Raw genomic sequence first — 24534 nt, 5'->3', positions numbered from 1 at the left:
CTTTACTTATGACACAGGCGCACGCTTGGCACTACTTTGTTGATGCACGTGCGGCTACTGCGCACACAATTCACAAACACGGAAAATAATTTTTTTTTTGGTTTGGACTGGAGTGTACTTTCGGGGGTTACAGCACCCTTAACAGTCAAGCCAGCCGGCCCTTTACTTATGACACAGGCGCACGCTTGGCACTACTTTGTTGATGCACGTGCGGCTACTGCGCACACAATTCACAAACACAGAAAATAATTTTTTTTTTGGTTTGGACTGGAGTGTACTTTCGGGGGTTACAGCACCCTTTAACGGTCAAGCCAGCCAGCCCTTTACTTATGACACAGGCGCACGCTTGGCACTACTTTGTTGATGCACGTGCGGCTACTGCGCACACAATTCACAAACACAGAAAATATATTATTTTTTTAGCACTTGGGGGGAGCACCCCTGATGGACAGAGCACCCCCTGGACAACACTACAGCACCCCTTTAGGACTGGGACACTGCACAGGACTTTGGAGTGGACACAGCCCCTATGGAGAACTGACTGCACAACACAGTCCAGCCAGCCCCTATGGACTTTGAAGTAGTGGACACAGCCCCTATTAACAACAGCAGCACAGCACAACACAGCCAGCCCCTATGGACTTTGAAGTAGTGGACAACAGCAGCACTACACTACACTACACTACACAGCCCTAACTCCCACCCTCCCTCTTCACTGTCCACAGCCGAGTGAGAAAATGGCGCCGACGCGGGTACCTTATATAGGATCCAAAACCTGTGAGACTCGGAAGGCGGGATGATGACGTTTTGCCTCGATTTCAGATCCGAGTCAGGCGGGAAAAGTCGAGCCTGACTCGGATCGGACTCGGATCGGGGGGGCTCGGGGGGGTTCGGATTTCAGAAATCCGAACCCGCTCACCCCTATTTAAAACCAAAACCAAAACACGGGGGTCGGTGCATATCTCTAATAATAAGGAAGATAAAACTATGGCATGCATTTTCTACATGTAATAGGAGAGGATGTGCTGGGCAATTATAACAGTTTTCAATATGCTAAAGGACAGAATATGGTCTATCTATGTACAGGTTGATTCTCCCATATCCAAATATTCCGAAATACGGAATATTCCGAAATACGGAATTTTTTTGGCAAGACTGAAAAAATGAAACCTTTGATTTTTAATGGTTCAATGTACACAAACTTTGTTTAAGGCACAAATTATTACAAATATTGTATAAAATGACCTTCAGGCTTTGTGTATATGAAACATAAATTAATTTTATGTTTGTACACAAACTTTGTTTGAGCCACAAAATTACTGAAAATATTGTATAAAATTAACTGCAGGCTGTGTGTATAAGGTGTATATAACACATAAATGCATTCTGTGTGTATATTTGGGTCCCATTCCCAAGATATTTCATTATGATATGCAAATATTCCAAAATACGGAATATTCCGTTATCCAAAATACCCCTGGTCCCAAGCATTTTGGATATCGAAGACTCAACCTGTAATAGTTTGAACAGCCCTTTGTACAAAGAAAGAATGTGACATTTGAAAGATATAAGTTTTTTACTTGTGATCAGAATAAAGCAGAAGGATTTGAGCATTATATCACAGAACTGCAGTCACTCAGGAAAACCTATGAGTTTTTAGTGATTTAATGGAGTCACTGTATAGAGATTGTAAAGTATGTGGACTACCTGATAATTGACTCAGAGGAGGCAGGCATGCACAGTGGGGTTACCAAGCACACAGGAAGTCATTGAGGTAGTAAGCTACCCCATGCTTCCCTCAAACCCACATATATGCACCAATGCAGAAAATGCTAAGAAATTTGAAAAACGCACAGGAAACCAAACAGTCCATGGCAAGAAATTTGTTACATAAAACAGAGGGAAGAATAGGCTGGACAGCTTTTAAACTACTAGTCGGGGGCATATAATAATAATAATAATAATAATGATAATAATAATAATACCTGTTATTCTTGTGTGATAAGCTGAAAGTTCTTATAAATCACTAGCTGGCATACACGGTGTTGCCTGGATTGAAGAATGGACCCTGAAGTACACCTGCATCCTTTATTTGTTTACATTGTCCTCACCTATAACCCTATTCCTTCGATCCTTAAAAGGACCCTACTGTTTGCTAACATGCATGCAAACAGTGGTGTAACTATAGCGGCTGTTATGGTGCCAGAGCTGCCTCTGTGGCCCTCCGCTCCCCCTGAACACAGTCTTGCACACAAGGTGGGCTGGTCCAATTGGGACTGCCGAGGAGGGAGCGGGTGGCAGCGGTGTGATTTGGTGCAGGCCCACCAGCTAATTACAACTGGCGCACTGGCAGACAGACATGGAGATACAGTGCCATCAGTTGCGAGGTAATTAGAGCTTGCGGACAAGCAGCCAATCAGCAGTGGTGCCTTCTGATTGGCTGCCAGTCTGCAAGCTCTAATTGGCTTGCAACCAGCGGCAATTTCAAATTGCACAAAATAGTGTCTGTCCATGTCTCCTGTTGCCTGCCGGTGTGCCAGCTGTAATTTGCTGGGGGGCCGGCCTAAATCCACACTTTCTGGCTACTGATGGCACACAGGGAGAGGCAAGAGGCTGCTGGAGGAAGACGGGGAAGTGAGTTGCTGGGGGCATAATGTGTAAGGGGCATTACTGTCTGGCATAATGTTATAAGGGGCATTACTGTGTGGTGTAATGTGTAAGGGGCATTACTATTGTGTGGAATAATGTGTTGTATGGGGAACTACTACTATGTGGCATAATCTGTAAAAGGCAATACTGTATAATATGTAAGAGGTATTACTGTGTAGTGTAAGAGGCATTACTGTATGGCATAATGTAGAAGGAGCACTACTATTGCATGGAATAATGTGTATAAGGGGTACTACTGTGTGGCATAACCTGAATGGGCTCTGTTTGGCACAACATTAATGGGTTCTGCGTGGTGGCAAATGTATGTGTTTTTACCTCTGAGGGAACCCTTTTAAGATCTTACTATGTGGCCCCCAAAGTTCTAGTTACACCCTTGCATGCGAACACAGAGGGCTGACAAATATATATGGTCACTTTAAAAAGGACTAACTCTGGATTTAATATGAACTTGCATGAGCCCTAAAGTTTGACACTTGCTCAGACTGTGAGGTTAAAAGGATACTTTTGTAGCTTTCACACAGGTTTTTGGTAGACTGCCAATTTCCATGTGAGCCAGGCCTGGAACCTGTGTAATTTAAGAGTGTCCCCATTTTTAGGGATTATATTATGTGTGTGGCTCTGATGAAGTTCAAACCTAGGCAGAAAAACCTGATCCTGGTCAAACTACACGACCCTGCCAAATTTGGTGGAGTTAGGTCCAAAACTCTGGCCATGCATAAACAGACAGGCAGGCAGACAGACAGAAATGCTTTCTCGCTTATTATATAGATTTATGATTATATTGCTAAAAAAAGTATTTATATTGCTCGATCATATGAAAGATAAACTGTATTATCGTTTAGTTGCTGATATAAAGGTGGTTTTCATGTGTATTTGTACTGCTGTCAATGGTTGTTTCAATAAGTCTTCAGACTCTGAGGGGTAAATTTACTAAAGTGAGAGTTTTTACAAGTGAGTTTTAGAAGAGATGTTGCCCATAGCAACCAATCAGATTCTAGCTATTATCTTCTAGAAGGTGCTAGTTAAATGTTAAGTAGAATCTGATTAGCTGCTATGGGCAACATCTCTTCTAAAACTCACTTCTAAAAACTCTCACTTTAGTAAATTTACCCCTGAGAGCCTTCCTGTTACTGTAGAACACTTTTTTTTTTAGTGAAAAATATCTGGAGACTAAAAACGTGCTCCTTATGTGATGATTTTCAATGTTCAAAACCTGGTGTGCACTTATGGGGGTCTCTAGTTGCCTGGAAACCCCACCCCTGACCTGGGAATGGGGATCCTGACCATTATATGTGCTATTGACTGGCTGCAGCTGCTCATCCTGATCCGCTCCTGCATTCCTCTCTATGTGTGGGCCTGCCCCTGTCACCTTTGCCTCTTACCTCGTGAGCACCAGCCGGCCCCCTTGCCAGCATCCCAGAGCTGTCAGCTCAGCTGAATAAATCCTTATTCAGTACTGGAAAGGTTCATGTGAAATGACTGCCAGAGTGAAAGATATACTAAATTTTAGTTTTCAGTTCACAAAATCTGTTCTCCTCACCTTCTATATGTACTTCCTTGTTCCAATTTATTACCCGGGGATCGTGCAGCATCTGGGACAGACTTTGTGGGTGTTTAGTGAACATATAATAAGCATCATTGTGAGGGTTAAAGGGTTCCATCATTTCCTAGGAAAGAAAAAATAAATTATAAATGATAAAATGGGAAGTTATACAGGATGGGCAGCATGGATGATGTAAGGGGTTTCCTCCAGGGATTCTGGTTTCCTCCAAAACTCCAAAAATATACTGATAGGTTAATTGGCTATTGACAAAAAAGAATTATCCCTAGTGTGTGTACATGTGGTAGGGAATATTGATTGTAAGCTCCACTGGGGCACGTACTGACTTCAATGGCCAAATATTCTCTGTAAAGCGCTGCAGGAGATGTGTGCGCTACATAAATAACTGGTAATACATAGGTGTCTATGTACTAAGCAGTGGTAAGTCTGTGATAAGTGCCAGCCAATCAGCTCCCAACTGTAATTTTTCAAACACAGCCTGTGAGATGACAGTTGGGAGCTGATTGGCCTGCACCTTATCACTTGCTTATCACTTTTCACTCTGTCACATATCACTGCTTAGTACATAGACCCCATAATCTATTATTATAAAATGACAGCCCTCTCATCAAAAATAACAGATAGGCAAGGAGAACAGAGAGATAATAGTGGGAGAGAAAGACAATTGGCAATACAAAACAAGGGGATAGAAAGAGGCGGAAGAGTTTCAGAGGGAGAAAGCACACACTCACTCATACACACTTGCAAGCAATTACAAAATATGAGATATGGTAAGAACTTACCCTTGTTATCTCTATTTCTACGAAGTCCATAGGGTTCCACAGGATACCTTGGGGTATAGGCGATGGCGGCAGACATCCAGGCACCACAGAGTTAAATTTTCAGCCTCCCAGGATGCACTGGGGTCCCTCTCCTATACCCCGCCCCCGAGCCTCAGGCCACTCAGTTTCGTAACAAGCAATAGGCCGGAGCAGGAGCAAAAAAAGAGAGAGAAGACAGTCTGGAACACACAAGAATCACATTCTCACCAGAAGGAGACGGAGAAACCGGTAACCAGATCAAAGCCCATCTGCAGTACAGGTGCGACAGGGCGGGAGTCCTGTGGAACCTTATGGACTTCGTAGAAATAGAGATAACAAGGGTAAGTTCTTACCATATCTCATATTTTCTACTTCAGGGTCCATAGGGTATCCACAGGATACCTTGGGGATGTCCCAAAGCAGTATCCTTTAAGGGTGGGTACGCTCCTGTGCTGTAAGGAGAATCCGCCACCGAAAGCATCCTGAGAGGCGAAAGTATCAAAAGCATACGTGGCTGCCAATCACCGCTGAGGCGCCACGTCGAGCTGCCCACGAAGGACCCACAGACCTAGTGGAAGAGCTTTAATAGAGGATGGAACAGTAAGACCTGTGAATCCATCCTGCCAAAGTTAGCGTAGTGGCAGGCCAACCCTTTTTATGGAAACCAGAAAGGACAAAACCGAGAGTCTGATTTCCTAAATGGACTGGTACGGTCAACTTAAATTCTTAGCGTCCGTACCACAAATAGGCCTCACCAGCAAACAGGACTGGGGAAGTAAAGGCCGGTACTATAATTTCCTCATTGATGTGGAAACTAGACACCCCCGTAGGTAAAAAACCAGGGCAAGTGCGAAGCACTGCCCTGTTCCTAGGAAAGATGAGAAAAAGGGAGGTCTACATGACAGAGCCTCCCATTCTGAGATCCTACTGGCCAAATTAAGAGCCAGAAGGAACACAGTCCTAGCCGTAAGCCATTTGAAATCCACTGAGCCCAGTGGATCAAATGGCGGTCCTCAGATAGCCCTAAGGACCACAGCCAAATCCCAAGGAGCCACAGGTGGAACAAAGGGATGCTGAATATAACTTACACCCTGCACAAAAGTGCGGACATCAGGAAGAGTAGCAATCCTACACTGAAACCATACTAACAGGGCAGAAACCTGCACCTTCAGGTAAGCAAGGCGAAGACCATTATCTAAGCCCACCTGTAGGAAAGCCAACCTCTGGATATCCAGAATACCTGAGGAGCCTAGCCTCTAGGGCGACACAACTGAAAGAAAGTATACCATACCCAATGGTAAATTCTTGCAGATAAAAGCTTCCAAGCTCTTAGCATGGACAGAGCCCCTGTTAACTATAGAGCTGGAAAAACTCCTAGACCTTAAGAAGGCAGTCTCCACCGCCACACCGTCAAGGACAGACAACCCAGGTCTGGGTATCAGCCAGGATCCCGAGACAACAAGTCCGGGCGTAGAGGCAACAGCTTCGGAGTGTTAATTGAGAGGCTCCGAAGATCTGAGTAATAGTGCCATCTGGCCCACGCTGGAGCTATCAGCTGGAGCGTGCCTCCTTCTTGCTATTACTGGAGGAAGAAGGGATAACGGAGGGACGAGGTACACCACTTGGAAGGTCCACTGGACCTACCTACGTCTATCAGAAGAGTCTCATCTCTGAAAGGCTCCACTTGTTCACCAGAAGATTGAACACCTCCTGATAAAGAGGACATTTCCCTGAATGCACGTCTTGACGGCTGAGAAAGCCTGCTTTCCATCTGAGGATTCCTGAATGAACACTGCCGATGACGGCAGGGATATAGCCTTCCACCCAAGCCAGAATTCGGGACACCACTGTTAGTGTCGCCTGACTTCGGGAACCTCCTAGGTGGTTTACATAAGCCATCATGATGGCGTTGTCAGACTGTACCTGAATGGTATTTCCGTGGAGGACCTATCCTGCATGCTGGAGAGCCTTGAATACTGCTCAGAGAGAGGAGAGGATCAAGTTTTTAAGAGGTTTAGAGTGAAGCTGGGTACTCTCCACCATGTCGAACAGCAACACCCTGGAACCCAGGAACCACATTGCCAAGTGAATAGACACTCGGCGACTCTGCAGGCAACTGCGTACCTTTGCCTGTAATGCAGAGATCTTTTCCTCAATCACAAAGATCAACCGATGTTGGGATATGGATCATCCTCTGTGATGAATCAGAGAGGACCATTTCCAGTTTATCAGTCAGCCCTAACGTAGCAACACAGATATTGTCCGTTGCATATGGCACTGAAGTATCTCTGGGGACCGTGGTAACAACAGGAGGTCGCCCGGATAGGGTAACAAGCAGACCCCCTGCATCCGCAGGTGGGCTGCCATAACTGCCATGACCCTGGTAAACCGTGAGGCACGGAGGCCAGACCAAGGGGTAATGCCAGAAACTGGAAATGCTTATCGACCACTGCAAACCTGAGGAAAACACTGGTGTGCTAAGAAAAGAGGGATATTCAGGTAGTCACCCTGAATACATCCAACGACACCACAAATTTCCCAGGCTCCATTGAATGATGGAATGCAGGGTCCCCCTCCCGAACCGAGGAACCCTTAAGAATTTGTTGAAGGATTCGAGGTTGAGAATGTCCTGGTAAGACCCATTGGGTGTCTGTACCAGAAAGAGGATGGAGTAATACCTCGTTCCCCTTTGGGGCAACGGAATAGGTACTATAACTCCTGCCTGGAGTGTAACACCCTCAAAAATTACAGGGCCTTGTCCTGAATTGACAGAAGACCTGTAACGAAAAACCGTCTGGGAGGCTTTTACCGGGAGGAGAGGACATACCTTCAAGAAAATACTTCTCTTACCCCAGTGTCCGTGGTGGTCAGACACCAGCACTGGGCGAACTGGAGAAGCCAGCCTCCAACTCTGGGGTCTCCCGAGAGGAGGCCCGTCCTGTGAGGCTGAAGGCTTATAGTCCAACCTGGGAGTAGGACGTCTTGTACTCCAAGCCTGTTCTTATGGCTGAGCAGATTTCCTGCCTACTGTGTTGGAAAGCTGTATTTTAGACTTACCCTGGCCTCACAGGGCCGAAAAGACAAAGCCCCAGACCCTGATGGGACTGTAGCCGATGGCAGACACGCAGACGTAGCTGCTACCTGCAGGGCCACAATTGCGTCCAGACGAGGGCCAAACAGGACTTGTCCCGTAAAAGGCAAAGCATTCCAAATGGAATCTGCGTCCGCTTTCCAAGAGCGCAACCACAGGGAGCGGCAAGCCGCTACTGCTGCCGAGGAGATTCTGGAAAGGAGCAGGCTATATGTAAGACCATCTCATTATGAACGTGGCAAAGTCTCTGAGGATTTGCCACTATCCACCTGCTCTGCTGGAGAGTCAGTGTGCAGAGATCCAGTTACCTACTCAGCGCTCCATGGCTCTGTCCCCCCAGCACACAGCTATAGCCGGCCTGGAAGCCCCTCCAGCAAGGGAATATTGGATTTTAGATATATTTGCACCTTGCAATCTGGAACCTCCTTCAAAGAGGACCTGGAGGGCATGGGCAACGTAGCACTCCTCACAAGACGTGTAACATGAGAATCTACCCGTAAAGGTAACTCCCATTCGGAAATGTAATTATCCGCAAAAGGGGTATGCAAAAAGTCAACCGTTTTTGAGGCTGGAACCGCTTACCCAGATTTTCCACGCCTCCTCTAAATGATCCACCTGACCAGATAGAGGAATTACAGTGGCAACACCCTTATCCTTAAAGAAGACATATTTGGATTTAGCCACGGGGGATATGTAATAACCAAAGCCGCACGGACTGCCCGTAGAAGGCCAGGTATATAGACTTTAGACCCAGACTACGCCTCCTTTGCACTAAGGGGCTCGTGTCTGAAAAAGTCAATAATGTCACCGTCAACAGACATCATGCCTTTACCCGTCTGAGACCCGAAAGGACGTTTAGAAGGCCGAAATGGTGACTTCCCCTGTAAAACGTCCATCAGGTGCTATACCATTTGGACAATAAATTCACCCACACAGGCTCCTGCGAGACCTGGGGGGGCGAAAAACAGGATACACTGGGGTACCATCAAATGTCCAGGGACCCCTGCATGTGATGAGACCACCACAGGCTGCAATAACCCTTATGGGGAAACGCAGGGGGCGTTGCCCACAAAGGCTGGAAGCATCTTAGCCAGCCGAGGGCGGTCCCCTTTTTTGTGCAGCACAGTGACAGAAATGGGGCGTGATATATAATACAACATGCCCTCCATAAACCCTCAGCGTCTCCATATCCCTCCGCTAACTGCACATGATATCAGTACATTATAGCTGGAAGAGGATATCCTCGTTCACTTTCAGACATGAGGAATGTGAACGGAGCGTATGTGACCTCCCACACAGAAAAAACACGTTTACTGTGAGGTAATAAACACCCTGCAACACCGCACCGCAAGGGCTGTAGCAGAAGAACAGGGATAGGAAAAAGGCTGATAGTCAGAAATGAAAGTACAGGCAAACAGCACTAGCATTTAAGTCACATACAATGCACAGATAATATCCTGCATTACAAGCACTGCGATCAACTACACAGACCAGAGCCTGGTAGGAAACAGTGCTGCATACACTGACCTTATTGAAGGAGAGGTATGCGGGGGACCCGGACCGCAATGGCATCTGTATCAGCTTCCAGCAGCGTTTGCCATCCCCAGCACATGTAGTGAGAAAATGGGTGAGGAGCAGAGAGGAGGCGGGCCCGGGGAGGAGCGCTGACACAGCCCGCTCAGACCGCTGTGGAATGGCACTGTGCAGCGGGGGAGACGCCGGCTGTGAGACAGGGAAGGCGTTCTCCCCTGGCTTGCTATTAACCCCTGGGACACCGCGCTGTACCGCACATGCTGTGGCCCGCTGTCCCTGGTGGTCTAGTAGAAGGCGCAGGATCAGTACCTGGCCCCGGTCCCCAGGGAGCCCCCTGCCTGGGGACCAAACAGGACTGTGTTACCGGCGGGTGCCCACCGCGGGACCCCGCCGCTTACCTTGTTCCCCGTGCATCCGGCCACAGTCCAGGTAGCCGGGATCACCGCTAGCTGTGACCCCAGCTACCTACCAGCATCCCCGGATCGGTACCGGCGTTCTGGTACCGGCGGGGTGTAGGAGTGACAGCATGGACATCAATACTGACTGTCCTATCCTGGAGCACTCTAGTTGTGCAGCCACAGCTACGAAGAAATATTCAGGGGCCTTAAAAAGACCCCCCTCTGTACGGTGCGACTGGTCCGGCCAGGCACGACGAAAACTGAGTGGCCTGAGGCTCGGGGGCGGGGTATAGGAGAGGGACCCCAGTGCATCCTGGGAGGCTGAAAATTTAACTCTGTGGTGCCTGGATGTCTGCCGCCATCGCCTATACCCCAAGGTATCCTGTGGATACCCTATGGACCCTGAAGTAGAAACACTTGCACACACTGACATAGGGGTCTATTTATCAAGCAGTGAAAAGTGTGGAGAAGTGAACCAGTGGAGAAGTTGACCATAGCAACCAATCAGCTTTGAAGTAACATTTATCAAGTACAGTGTATAAAATAATACTGTACGTAGAAGCTGATTGGTTGCTATGGGCAACTTCTCCACTGGTCCACTTCTCTACGCTTTTCACTGCTTAATAAATAGACCCCATAATCACTGACTGTATATATGTGGCAGGAGGGAACTGCAGTGAGAGGGAATAAATGTCCAGATCAGTGACAGAGATGAATGAGGTGAATCCAGGTAGACTGTAAGAGTGAAGTGGATATCCTGGTGTGCTGAATAGTGGCTGAGAGAGATATCCTGTGATGATGGCTGACAGGGAAATCCGGTAATGCTATGATGATGACGGAAAGGAGAATCCGGTAATGCTGTGATGATGGCTGAAAGGAGAATCCGGTAATGCTGTGATGATGGCTGAAAGGAGAATCCGGTAATGCTGTGATGATGGCTGAAAGGAGAATCCGGTAATGCTGTGATGATTGCTGCGCAGGAATGGGTTAACTGAGGAGCCAGGTTCAGGCAGGAGTGGGTCTGGTGGAAGGTGCAGAACTGATCTCCAGCGGAGTGCAAGGCAGAGTGGTGCAGGCTATGCAGGGAGCCGGAGGCTGACAAGGAGCTAGGGCAAGCACCAGAGCACAAGTCTAAGGTACAGGAGCGCAGAGTACTCTCTCTCACAGCTGACGCTGTGAACACGTTGCACTGGCAACTACAAAGCGCTCCAAACACCCTTAAGTATCCAGTAACGGAACGTGATAGGCCAGAGAGAGCAGGTGACTCGCAGACGATTGGCCTGCTATGTCACATGGCCAAAGACAACATGGTGGCGCCCAGACACCTGTGACGCGGATACACCACTAGACACCCTTGCCAGGATGGCCCAACGCTGGCAGACCTCTGCGTACACGCAATGCCAGTCTCCACACCAGAAGGACAGCGCTCTCACCGGTAAGGGCCACAAAACCCTGGTCGTGACACTGATGCTGGATGCAGCAGAGACCGCTTCGGATTGTGAGTAATTAAGGACTAATTAAGCTAATTGGAAATTTTAATTTGCTTACTCAGGGGTCTATTTAGTAAGCAGTGTTAGGAGACAGAGTGAAAAGTGATAAGAAAGTGAAAAGGTGCCAACCAATCAGCTTCCAACTGTCATCTCACAGTCTGTGTTTGAAAAATGACAGTTGGGAACTGACTGGCTGGCACCTTATCACTTTCTTACCACTTTTCACTCTGTCTCCTAACACTGCTTACTAAATAGACCCCTTAGTCCTCAGGAAGGGGTGCCACCGGGGTACCAGAGCAAGTCCTGCTGATTTTTCCTAAAATTAATGATTTTAGGAAAAATCTGACTTGCTCTGGAGGTGCGAGGAAAAAACCTCCCGGCGCTCATAATTGAAAAAACCCAGCACCTAATTGAATAGCAAAAATCCTGCACCTGCAGGAAAAACCTCTCTGGTGCAGGGTTTTTTTTTGCTATTCTCGCACCCAATTGAATATGCCCCTATATGTATTAGGAGAGTTAATGTTAATAATTGTGCCTTATTAAATAATTATTGACTTTCTAGGCCAACTGAATGTATTTCTGGTGAAATTATATAAAATATCTCTGTATTAAGAAAGTGACATACAGGACAGCGATATATGTAATATCCTGTTTTGGGTGCGTTTATACCTTACACACTGGTGGTAATAGATTACTATGCCATGAGGTACACTGCATTTGCATAAAGGTAACCAGACAATTGTTTATATTCTTGGTCAGATTGGTACATATTAGTGCAATAATATACATTTATATGAATGAATATGTTTTTGTGTGCATATATGCACACATGATTCTCTGGGTAAGAGGTTGGCATAATATCCCTTTTGATAGTGATAAAAAGTTATGTTTTAATTAGGGGTGAGCGGGTTCGGATTTCTGAAATCCGAACCCCCCCGAGCCCCCCCGATCCGAGTCCGATCCGAGTCAGGCTCGACTTTTCCCGCCTGACTCGGATCTGAAATCGAGGCAAAACGTCATCATCCCGCCTTCCGAGTCTCGCGGGTTTTGGATCCTATATAAGGTACCCGCGTCGGCGCCATTTTCTCACTCGGCTGTGGACAGTGAAGAGGGAGGGTGGGAGTTAGGGCTGTGTAGTGTAGTGTAGTGTAGTGTAGTGTAGTGCTGCTGTTGTCCACTACTTCAAAGTCCATAGGGGCTGGCTGTGTTGTGCTGTGCTGCTGTTGTTAATAGGGGCTGTGTCCACTACTTCAAAGTCCATAGGGGCTGGCTGGACTGTGTTGTGCAGTCAGTTCTCCATAGGGGCTGTGTCCACTCCAAAGTCCTGTGCAGTGTCCCAGTCCTAAAGGAGTGCTGTAGTGTTGTCCAGGGGGTGCTCTGTCCATCAGGGGTGCTCCCCCCAAGTGCTAAAAAAATAATATATTTTCTGTGTTTGTGAATTGTGTGCGCAGTAGCCGCACGTGCATCAACAAAGTAGTGCCAAGCGTGCGCCTGTGTCATAAGTAAAGGGCCGGCTGGCTTGACCGTTAAAGGGTGCTGTAACCCCCGAAAGTACACTCCAGTCCAAACCAAAAAAAAATTATTTTCTGTGTTTGTGAATTGTGTGCGCAGTAGCCGCACGTGCATCAACAAAGTAGTGCCAAGCGTGCGCCTGTGTCATAAGTAAAGGGCCGGCTGGCTTGACCGTTAAGGGTGCTGTAACCCCCGAAAGTACACTCCAGTCCAAACCAAAAAAAAAATTATTTTCTGTGTTTGTGAATTGTGTGCGCAGTAGCCGCACGTGCATCAACAAAGTAGTGCCAAGCGTGCGCCTGTGTCATAAGTAAAGGGCCGGCTGGCTTGACCGTTAAGGGTGCTGTAACCCCCGAAAGTACACTCCAGTCCAAACCAAAAAAAAAATTATTTTCTGTGTTTGTGAATTGTGTGCGCAGTAGCCGCACGTGCATCAACAAAGTAGTGCCAAGCGTGCACCTGTGTCATAAGTAAAGGGCCGGCTGGCTTGACCGTTAAGGGTGCTGTAACCCCCGAAAGTACACTCCAGTCCAAACCAAAAAAAAAATTATTTTCTGTGTTTGTGAATTGTGTGCGCAGTAGCCGCACGTGCATCAACAAAGTAGTGCCAAGCGTGCGCCTGTGTCATAAGTAAAGGGCCGGCTGGCTTGACCGTTAAAGGGTGCTGTAACCCCCAAAGTACACTCCAGTCCAAACCAAAAAAAAAATTATTTTCTGTGTTTGTGAATTGTGTGCGCAGTAGCCGCACGTGCATCAACAAAGTAGTGCCAAGCGTGCGCCTGTGTCATAAGTAAAGGGCCGGCTGGCTTGACCGTTAAAGGGTGCTGTAACCCCCGAAAGTACACTCCAGTCCAAACCAAAAAAAAAATTATTTTCTGTGTTTAGCCGCACGTATATATCAAATCGATATAACATAAATGGAGGACCAAACTTTCTCCGATAAAAATAAAATAGAGAAAGATCAAGAACCACTTCCTCCTAGTGCTGAAGCTGCTGCCACTAGTCATGACATAGACGATAACATGCCATCAACGTCGTCTGCCAAGGCCGATGCCCAATGTCATAGTAGAGGGCACATACAATCCCAAATGGCAAAGTTCAGGAAAATGACCTTGAAAAAGACATTTAAATCAGCTGAAGAGAAACGTAAACTTGCCAATATGCCATTTACGACACGGAGTGGCAAGGAACGGCTAAGGTCGATCCCTAGTATGTTCATGACTAGTGGTTCAGCTTCACATGACGATGGAAGCCCTCCTCCCACTAAAAAAATCAAAAGAGTTAAGCTGGCAAAAGCACAGCGAAGAACTGTGCTTTCTAAGAAGATATCACAAATCCCCAAGGAGAGTCCAAGTGTGGTGGTGGTTGCGATGCCTGACCTTCCCAGCACTGGACGGGAAGAGGTGGCTCTTTCCACCATTTGCACGCCCCCTGCAAGTGCTGAAAGGAGCACCCACAGTCCACTTGCTGATATGCAAATTGAAGATGTCACTGTTGAAGTACAACAGGATGAGGATACTGGTGTAGCTGGCGCTGAGGAGGAAGTTGGCGAGGAGGATTCTGATGGTGATGTGGTTTGTTTAAATCAGGCTCCGGGGGAGACAGTTGTTGTCCGTGGGATGAAAAAGCCCATCACGGTCATGCCTGGGCAGAAGACCAAACATTCCACCTCTTTGGTCTGGCAATATTTCTATCCAAATCCGGACAACAACTGTCTTGCCATATGTACCATATGTAAAGGTGAAATAAGTAGGGGTAGGGACGTCAACCACCTAGGAACATCCTCCCTTATACGGCACCTGCAGCGCGTTCATAAAAAGTTACTGTCAAGTTCAGAAACTTTGGCTAAGACCGTAAGCAGTCCAGGGACACCTAAATCCCGTTGTCCTGTTGTATCCAAGCGCCTGCAAACCACACCGTCAACTCCCTCCTCGTCAATTTCCTCCTTAGTCAGGATCGGAAGTAGTCCTGCAGGCCATATCACTGGCATGACTGACTCTCCTATCCGGGATTCCTCTGGAGGATCCTGCATTGCTACGCCTACTGCTGCCGCTGCTGCTGTTGCTGCTGCTGGGAGTCGTTCATCATCCCAGAGAGGAAGTAGGAACACCACTACTTTTACTAAACAATTGACCCTCCAACAGTCCTTAGCGAGGAGGATGAAGTACGACAGCAGTCATCCTGAAGCAAAACGTATAACTGAGGCCTTGACTGCTATGTTGGTGTTAGACGTGCGTCCGGTATCCGCCATTAGTGCAGTGGGATTTAGACAATTGATGGAGGTAGTGTGTCCCCGGTTCCAAATCCCGTCTAGATTCCACTTCACTAGGCAGGCGATACCGAGACTGTACAGAAACGTCAGAAAAAGTGTCCTCAGTGTCCTGAAAAATGCCGTTGTACACAATGTCCACTTAACCACGGACATGTGGACAAGTGGAAAAGGGCAGACTAAGGACTATATGACTGTGACAGCCCACTGGGTAGATGTATCACCTTACGCAGCAACAGCAGCAGCGTCACCAGTAGCAGCATCTCAGAAATGCCAGCTCGTTACAAGGCAGGCTACGCTGTGTATCACCGGTTTCAGTAAGAGGCACACCGCCGACAACCTCTTAGAGAAACTGAGGGAAATCATCGCCCAGTGGCTTACCCCACTTAGACTCTCCTGGGGATTTGTGATATCTGACAACGCCACCAATATTGTGCGGGCATTACATCTGGGCAAATTCCAGCACGTCCCATGTTTTGCTCACACAATAAACTTGGTGGTGCAGAATTTTCTGAAAAGCGACAGGGGCGTGCAGGAGACGCTTTGGGTGGCCCGAAAAATTTCTGGCCACTTTCGCCATTCAGCGACTGCGTGCCGAAGACTGGAGCGCCAGCAAACACTCTTGAACCTGCCCCGCCATCACCTGAAGCAAGAGGTTGTGACGCGGTGGAACTCAACCCTCTATATGCTTCAGAGGATGGAGGAGCAGCAAAAGGCCATACAAGCCTATACATCCACCTATGACATAGGCAAAGGAGGGGGTATGCACCTGACTCAAGCGCAGTGGAGAATGATTTCCGTGTTGTGCAAGGTTCTCCAGCCCTTCGAACTTGCCACACGTGAAGTCAGTTCAGACACTGCCAGCTTGAGTCAGGTCATTCCCCTCATCAGGCTTTTGCAGAAGCAGCTGGAGAAAGTGAAGGAGGAGCTAAGACGGAGCGATTCCGCTCGGCATGTGGGACTTGTGGATGAAGCCCTTCATTCGCTTTGCCAGGATTCCAGGGTGGTCAATCTGTTGAAATCAGACCACTACGTTTTTGCCACCGTGCTCGATCCTAGGTTTAAAGCCTATGTGGTGTCTCTCTTTCCGGCCGACACAAGCCTGCAGAGGTGCAAAGACCTGCTGGTGAACACACTGTCAGCTGAAGCGGAACGTGACACGTCAACGGCTCCTTCTTCATTTTCTCCTGCAACTGGGGCTGCCAGGAAAAAACTTAGGTATCCTAAGCAACCCGCTGGCGGTGATGCAGGGCAGGCAGGACCAAGTTTGGACATCTGGTCCGGACTGAAGGACCTGGCAACAATTTCTGACATGTCTACTGTCACTGCATATGATACTGTCACCATTGACAGAATGGTGGAGGATTACATCGGTGACAGCATCCAAGTAGGCATGGCAGACAGTCCATACCTGTACTGGCAGGAAAAAGAGGCAATTTGGAGGCCCCTGTACAAACTGGCTCTATTTTACCTGAGTTGCCCCCCCTCCAGTGTGTACTCCGAAAGAGTGTTTAGTGCAGCCGGGAACCTTGTCAGCGAAAGGCGTAGGAGGTTGCTTCCACAGAATGTGGAGAAGATGATGTTCATCAAAATGAATTATCAGCTCTTCCAGGGAGACCAGCCTCCAGAAGGTACAGAGGGACCTGTGGTGGTGGATTCAAGTGGGGACGAGTTAATACTTTGTGAGGATGAGGATGTACACACTGAAGAGGGTGAGGAATCGGTGGATGAGGAGGATGAGGATGACATCTTGCCTCCATAGAGCCAGTTTGTGCAGGGACACATTAATTGCCAGCTTGTTTTGTGGGGGCCCAAACGAACCAATCATTTCAGCCACAGTTGTGTGGCAGACCCTGGCGCTGAAATGATTGGTTTGTTAAAGTGTGCATGTCCTGTTTATACAACATAAGGGTGGGTGGGAGGGCCCAAGGAGAATTCCATCTTGCACCTCTTTTTTTTCTTTGCATTATGTACAGTTTGGGGCCTAGTTTTTCAAACTGCCATCCTGTCTGCCACTGCAGTTTCACGCCTAGATGGGTCACGTGTTTGTGCCGCCCACTCGTGTCGCTTAGCATAGTCATCCAGCTACCTCGGTGCAACGTTTTGGACATAAAAACACTATTGTGAGGTGTGAGGTGTTCAGAATAGACTGGAAATGAGTGGAAATTAAGGTTATTGAGGTTAATAATAGCATAGGAGCAGAAAAACCTACAAATTCTGTGATTTTAGCTGTTTTTATGCTTTTTTAAAAAAAAATACAGATCCAAAACACAAAACCCAGAACCCAAAACACGGAAGGGTGGTTTTGGCAAAACCAATCCAGATCCAAAACACGAAGAAAGATCCAGATCCAAAATCAAAACACAAAACACGAAAAGTGGCCGGTGCACACCCCTAGTTTTAATACTTCATTATCTAAAGTGTTCCCTAAAAAGAGAGTTTTGTCTCTTGCTTTTACGCCATAAAAAAAAAGCAGTGAGTACTTTGTTCTAGTTTGTACAGTTTATGTGAGCCAACCCTTACTGTAGCAGCTGGATTAATTTACTTTAATAAAATAGATTGGTGAAATATAAAATAAGGAAAACCATGGTCTGTAGTAATTTTCAGTCACAAGCTACAAACTCACCTCCAGTGGGGGGCGACATACAACAGAAGTGAAGTCCGGCCATTGGTCCACCAGAACTTGTAGCCTGAAAGGGTTTTTGGGGATCATATTATGCAAAGCTCCACACACCTGTATGATTGGCAGAGATAAGAAATAAGGAACCAGATGGAGGCATATAGCTTAGGTAGCAGCATCTAGGATAAGCAAAATAAGAGAATCTTATTATTTAATCTACTGTTGTGTCTGTCTAGTGCAAGCAGAGAGATGAATAGGAAAGTACTATCCCCCACACTATTTACAGCTCTCACTGGCTGTCTGATACCCAAACACAGCCTCTCTTCTCCAGCAGCGATGTATGGATGGATTGTTCACTACTGTGAGTGCCAGGAGATGCCTTGTCCCTGCAGGAGGAGGGTGTGGGGTGTTGAGAGTTGTCAGTAATAGTAACTGTAGATGTGTGCTGTGTGGTTGGCAGAAGTTTTACCTGCCAACCACTCTCTTGCCCCAGAAGAACTCCTGGTGGCCATGTTAGTTTGTATATGCTCTCAGTAAAGTCACACTTCTGCAGAGCTTGTGTCATGGTCACTGTAGATTTGCCTTTTGTAGCAACAATACGGCATATCTGAATCCTCGCTGTGATTCCATGTAAGGAGAACATTTTCTCACTCACCTTCAGCGAGTCCGGGAGACTGTGGGTCAGAGCTTTCCGCAGAGTAATGAGGCTGGAGGTGTCAGTCAGAAGGAGCATTCTGAGGAGAGAATAACAAAAATTATTTGATTAGATTTCAAAGTATCTCTGATTTCTGTATTGCTAGAAAGAAAGATTTATTTATATTATTAACCATGTAAAACCTGACACATAAACTAAAAGTCACACAAACTCATGTATCAAATATGATACTAATGGAGTTATAGAGTTAACCTAAATTAATAAATAATATTAGAACTGAGAGATAATGTATTTATTATATGTAGCCCTATATTATTCACTCTATGAAAGTTTAAGCCAATGCCTTGCAGAAAGCAAATCAGGATCTCAGACAAATGTATTTAGTATACCCGGAATTAAAAAAAAGAGGAGCAACCTAAATATAATAATAATAATAATAATAATAATAATAATAATAATGTATTATTACTACTATTATTATTATTATTATTATTATTATTATTATCATCACTTTTAAAGAAGGAAAAACAGTAAAAAAATAAATGCATTTCATTTACTGTTAACCTTACGAATGCCCTCCGAAGGGGGTGGCTAGGAATTCAGCAAGTATGTTTACTACCTTACGTTAATATGAGCATCCGTCCATCTATGTGAGAACTCACTCTTTTCCCAGATGCAGCCACAACCGTCATCATCATTATTGGCCACCCGATGCTGGTTGCAAGAGATCCATCAGAATGTTAGAGCACAGGGCCTGATTCAGACCCATTCGCTTAGCAGCATTCGCACGTAGCCTGCCGATGTTAGCAATGTGCGCATGCGTACAAGACTCAGTGTGCGTACGTGAGCCAGTCCATGCGATCGCAAAGCGATCGCTCCTTGTATATAGATGCCTCGCTAGATTGAGTGACAGGGCGAGCCGTTTGTGGGTGGTGACGGGTTGGTCGATGGAAATGGGTGAGTGATGGTGCGAACACAGGCGTGTCTGAGCGTCTTAATGCTGTTTCAGAGGCGTGCATAATTAAGACGCAGCGTCATACAGTAGTACACGTCGCATGGCTGAATTACACACTGAAGCATTCGCAGTGCTTGCGGTAGGGTATGATCAGCCACAAATGCTGTGTACAGATCCGATGGTACTCGATGTTAACAATAGTTGTATACACTTCCTGGAGATGATGTGTATCACTAAAGTGGGCATCTTAAGACAGACAGGTGGGTGGCTAAATACACACCGCGATCGCATGCCAAGACATAGTGGGCGTGCTAATGCCTTGGCGTGCTTTCGTGGGATTTGCATACTTTTGGGAGCTGACAGCTGCATGCGAACGCATCTAGTGAGCGGGTCTGAATCAGGCCCACAGCGCTCTCCGGCACTCTTTACTCTAAGGAGGAAATTTACAAAGATTCGTGTTGATCCGAGATTGCTAGCTCGGGTGATAAAATCACTTTTTTGCAAACCGGGAATTTACTATCATTAAAGTCGGGTGATTTGTTCATCTTTTGGGGTTGAAATTTGGTGAGTTAATGCCGCAAATTCCGCCGGTTTTACCAAATAGAAATTAATGCACCATCGGCTCAAATCAGAAGTACTTTTCATTAATTTCTGCCTAAATCGGGAATTTACCATTATTCGTTTTGCTATATTCGGCCATTTTACAGCCAAATTGGGGAGTCAATAGAACTTTCAAATGCACCACCTCCTGAGCTGCGAGTTGCAATCAAACATACACAAATCAGTGTGATTTGTGAATGTTTATTAATGTTTATTGTGTTTTTAGTCCCCCTATATTAAAAACCAGCACTGGACCCAAACCAACTGGGGTGTAATGCCACAGCCAGGAGACCCTATTACCGGGTCTCCAGGGCCAAAGCATTCCCCCAAGCCGGTCACCCCTACGCATTTTTGTCCCCTATACTTAACACCAGCACTGGCCCTGCAGCCAGGTGCTAGTTCTTAAATTACAATGGAACCCTACTCGTTTTGTTCCCCGTAATGTTAGGAACCAGGACTGGCTGACCAGTCCGGGGCTGGTTAGCCTTTTGGGGGGGGACCCCACGTCAATTTTTTTAATTAAAATTAACCCCTAAAATAAAAAAAAATAAACAAGCAGTCTACACATATTTCACTTATATGTGCAGCCTGCTTGTTCGGGAGAGAAATTCAGGCAGGGAAATCGGGGCTTCAAAATGGACAGGATCGACCAAATACACCACAGGTTCTCAAACTCGGTCCTCAGGACCCTAAACAGTGCATGTTTTGCAGGTCTCCTGACAGAATCACAATTGAAATAATTAGCTTCACCTGTGGATCTTTTAAAATGTGTCAGTGAGTAATGAGTACATGAACTGTGTGGGGTCCTGAGGACTGAGTTTGAGAACTACTGAAATATACCATCAATCAAAACGATCCAGTCAAAACTGGAAGCAGGGTAAATTCTAGATTTTATAAGTGAAAAAAACGTCCGTTTTTGATCGATCCTATCCGAGTTGAAAACCGGGACCAAAACGAATCTTAGTAAATTTACCCCATAGTGCATACAGTACATACTGGGCATTAAGACCCAGAGTCTGCTGGAAGATGTGACCTCTGACCTGATCTGCTACTGCACATATGCATACAGCAGCGATTTTACTGTGTAGAGTGATACAGTGCTGTGCAGACACACTGCATTTACCTACCCTCCAACATGACCCATTCCAATAAGTATAAATTGCTCTGCTTCTGGACTTCCAGCCTAATTTATGATTGCAGCCACCTGTCTTGAAATACCTGTCTCATCAATTAACTAGTTCAACACAGGTGTCTGCAATCATAAATTAGGTGGGAAGTCCAGGAGCAGAGCAATTTGTACCTGGTGGAATGGGTCATTTTGGAGGGTAGGCATTTAGCTCCACAAGGTGAGACACCTAATACCTGCTGTATACCACTGTTTATGACATTTTGTCTGGTTTTTGTTATTAACCCTCTGAATTACCACTGCATTCCTACATATCCTGTTACTGCTGTTTACCAATAAACCTAACATCCTGGTTAAGGACTCTCTGTGTGGCCTAACAGTCACTTTCAAATCTGCTATGCACCTATTGTGACCACCATCCCAAAAGGCTATATCAGTAAGAAAAAGGCATCACTAGCAAAAGAGCAAAGCAGCTGCCCAGTATCACCCACTTCACGAACTGGCTGCTCTTTAGTTAAGGGGAGCATGTATAGTGCGATGAATGCATAGTGTGCTGATAATCACCGGATGAGTCCACTTTTAAACTTGTGTCTGACTTAGAATTAGGCCCCAAATATTACCGTACACCCTTCCGACCCTAATACTGTTCCAACTAGCAGAGGTTTAGGGTCCCTTGTTGCTACCACTAGAGTATACTTTCCTATTCTCCAGCAAATTGGGTGGATTTCCTGGTCATCCAGAATACTGGGCAAGTCTCCTGGTGCCTACCGACACCAGTCCACAGCTGTCCACTTACAGAGAAAACTGGGCAGTCCGGGTCAGCAATATCATCGCGGCCCCAACCAGCACTTCACAATGTCAGTATTCACTGCATTCATACCCACCAGCCGGCACACTTTGCTGCTGCTAGTCCTGCCACCGAGCCAACTTGCCCCCCTCCCGGAGGGGACACCCAGTAAGTGACAAGTATGCACAATAGAGTTTTATAGAACTCAGCCCCTCTGCAATGTGATGGCTAAAATAAAAGTATTAAATATTACGTGGGCTGATTAAATAGATATTGCCTGGCTTAGTAATATGAAACCCACCAACATACAGAAGGTTCTAGCCACTGGCAGTAATTGTAAGACATAGAATGAAACGTTTCTCCAGTGAAAATGCTTTATAAACAGACCCCAATATTCCTGAGTCTCAGGGTCAGGACTGAAGCTTCCCAGCTCAGTTCTGGAATCTTTGCCAACACATTTGTGGAAGATTTTTAACAGTTTTATATAAGGAATCTTTTACGTTAGATTGCTATTATGTGTTCTACTGTATTTATATGTTTGCAGTGCAATTGTTTAATTACTATCATTGCTATCAGTGTAATCTGATATCCGATATAGGGCCTGATTCAGATTTGGGAACAGGGGGCCTGATTCAGTAAGGATCACTATTGCAATTGCAATAGCTATTACGCATGCACGTAAAAAACTGATTGCGATCGCAATGCCATACGGAGTCTAACATAAGGACACCCCCTTAACTTACACACATCCGTAATACTTAGCCAAACTGCGAAACCATTGGTAACATTGATAACAATCGAAGCCTCACGCGCACTTGCAGAAGCTCTGACCTTACTCAGAAATTGCTAACTTCATCGCACGCAGTCAAAGGCCGGGCTGTGTATGGCATCGCAATGGCTAATTTGTGCACGCCCCAGCAACCGTGTTCAAATGCACTGGCACGCCTGCATTTCGCCAACCACCCCCCTGTCACCTCACCCAAAGGTACTTTCTGTCAATCACCCTGCGATGGGTCTGCGTAGTTACTGCGATCGCAGTCCTGATTGCAAGTGGAGTCTTTGCACGCGCCCACTGCAATGATTACGTGTGCACAGAACACAACAATCGGCCGATTACGTACGTAATCGCAATAGCAATCCTTGCTGAATCAGCCCCGGAGTTAGAAAGAGCAAGTAACTGTGCATATAAACAACAATGCTACACTGCAGGTGGGGCAGATGTAACATGTGCAGAGATATTTAGATTTGGGAGGGGTGTGTCCAAAATAAGATCTAAATTGCAGTGTAAAAATAAAGGTGTCCAGATTTGTGGGCTACATGCAAAAGAAGCCACTATTTACCCTGAAAGGAAAACAAATGTATGCATTTGCATAGACTTACCATGCGATCCCTTTAAACTGGGACCCTCATGAATAACACAGGTTCTGTGGCTGGCTGACTTCAAGCCTGCATTATACCTGGTTTTGAATCAGCCCTATAGTAAAAGTCATTACGACCTCGCAAAAAGGTGAATGCACAATAAATAGAGTATGCTGAAATGCACCTATTTATCCACCTGGCACATACAAATATCTATGCACAAATTCTGCTGCTGGGATCTGCCCTGGTAAAACCACTGTGTGCCCCCCTTTCCATAACTGTGAGTTCAGCTAGAAATGCACAGGGTGGAAAGAGTTAAAGTGTCACCCCAAAGTCCGGCTGACAATCACTTTTTAGTCAAGCACCTCAGTAAACTTTTTCTGTCGTCTAAGAAAAAGTTATTGTGCCAGCCTATGACTATCAATGCACATAGACAGGTACTTTCCCGTCCCGCCAGGGCTGGCATCATACTACACAGCTATGTGACATGAAGTTTGCGCAGAACATAAAAGAGTCATAATAAGGACAGTCCTGAGATATGTGATACACATCAGCATGTGAACGGATATTATTACATACCTCAGGCTCAGAGAGATAATAACAGGTCAGCAACAATGAACACACAATGTCCTGCTCAGTGTGGGGAAATGCCAGTGTGTCTTCAACCCTTCAGTCAGGTGGAGGAGTGGAACTGATTTGTGCTGTTGGGAGAAGGTAGATTGTGTAGAGGTGGCTGCCATTAATAAATCACTGTCACTGAGCTGACCTCCATCCCCTCCGATCTGATTGGACGATGCTTTTTGGCACAGGTGATGATATTTGGGATATGTGAAAGATGAAAGGGGGGGCAGCTACATTGCTGCAGGGTGAGAAAGACTGAGCTACAGAGACAGAAGACCTGTTTAGTACATAGCTGACTAACAGCTACTGTATACAAGAAGTATTGGTCTTTCCACACTCAATCCTGTATTATCTCTCCATCACTGGGACAGGTGTTATTGCCACAGCCCACACACATGCAATTTAACAATAATATTAATATATAAATTATATAGATGTACTGTAGGTATATAATAAAAGAACTTATTAGTTAACAAAATAAAAAGGA

The 24534-nt window shown here is 46.2% G+C and overlaps 1 protein-coding gene across 1 annotated transcript in view; it reads right to left on the bottom strand.

The window, feature by feature from the left end:
• Nucleotides 1–18677, bottom strand: part of LOC148502424 (glycine N-acyltransferase-like protein 2) — a 38833-nt gene extending 20156 nt beyond the window's left edge. Inside the window, exons 1-3 of the mRNA XM_088449818.1 lie at nucleotides 18600–18677; nucleotides 17951–18058; nucleotides 4211–4337 (exon numbers count right to left, since the gene is read on the bottom strand). Coding sequence (XP_088305944.1) covers nucleotides 4211–4337; nucleotides 17951–18058; nucleotides 18600–18677 — 313 coding nt within the window. The remainder of the gene's footprint in view (nucleotides 1–4210; nucleotides 4338–17950; nucleotides 18059–18599) is intronic.
• Between the last annotated feature and the right edge of the window lie 5857 nt (nucleotides 18678–24534).

This window comes from Taudactylus pleione, unplaced genomic scaffold (assembly GCF_031769625.1).
Source record: "Taudactylus pleione unplaced genomic scaffold, aTauple2 ptg000497l, whole genome shotgun sequence".
NCBI classification, from domain to species: domain Eukaryota; kingdom Metazoa; phylum Chordata; class Amphibia; order Anura; family Myobatrachidae; genus Taudactylus; species Taudactylus pleione.
The sequence above is the reverse complement of the archived record's forward strand: the minus strand, read 5'-3'. Positions and strand labels throughout refer to the sequence as shown.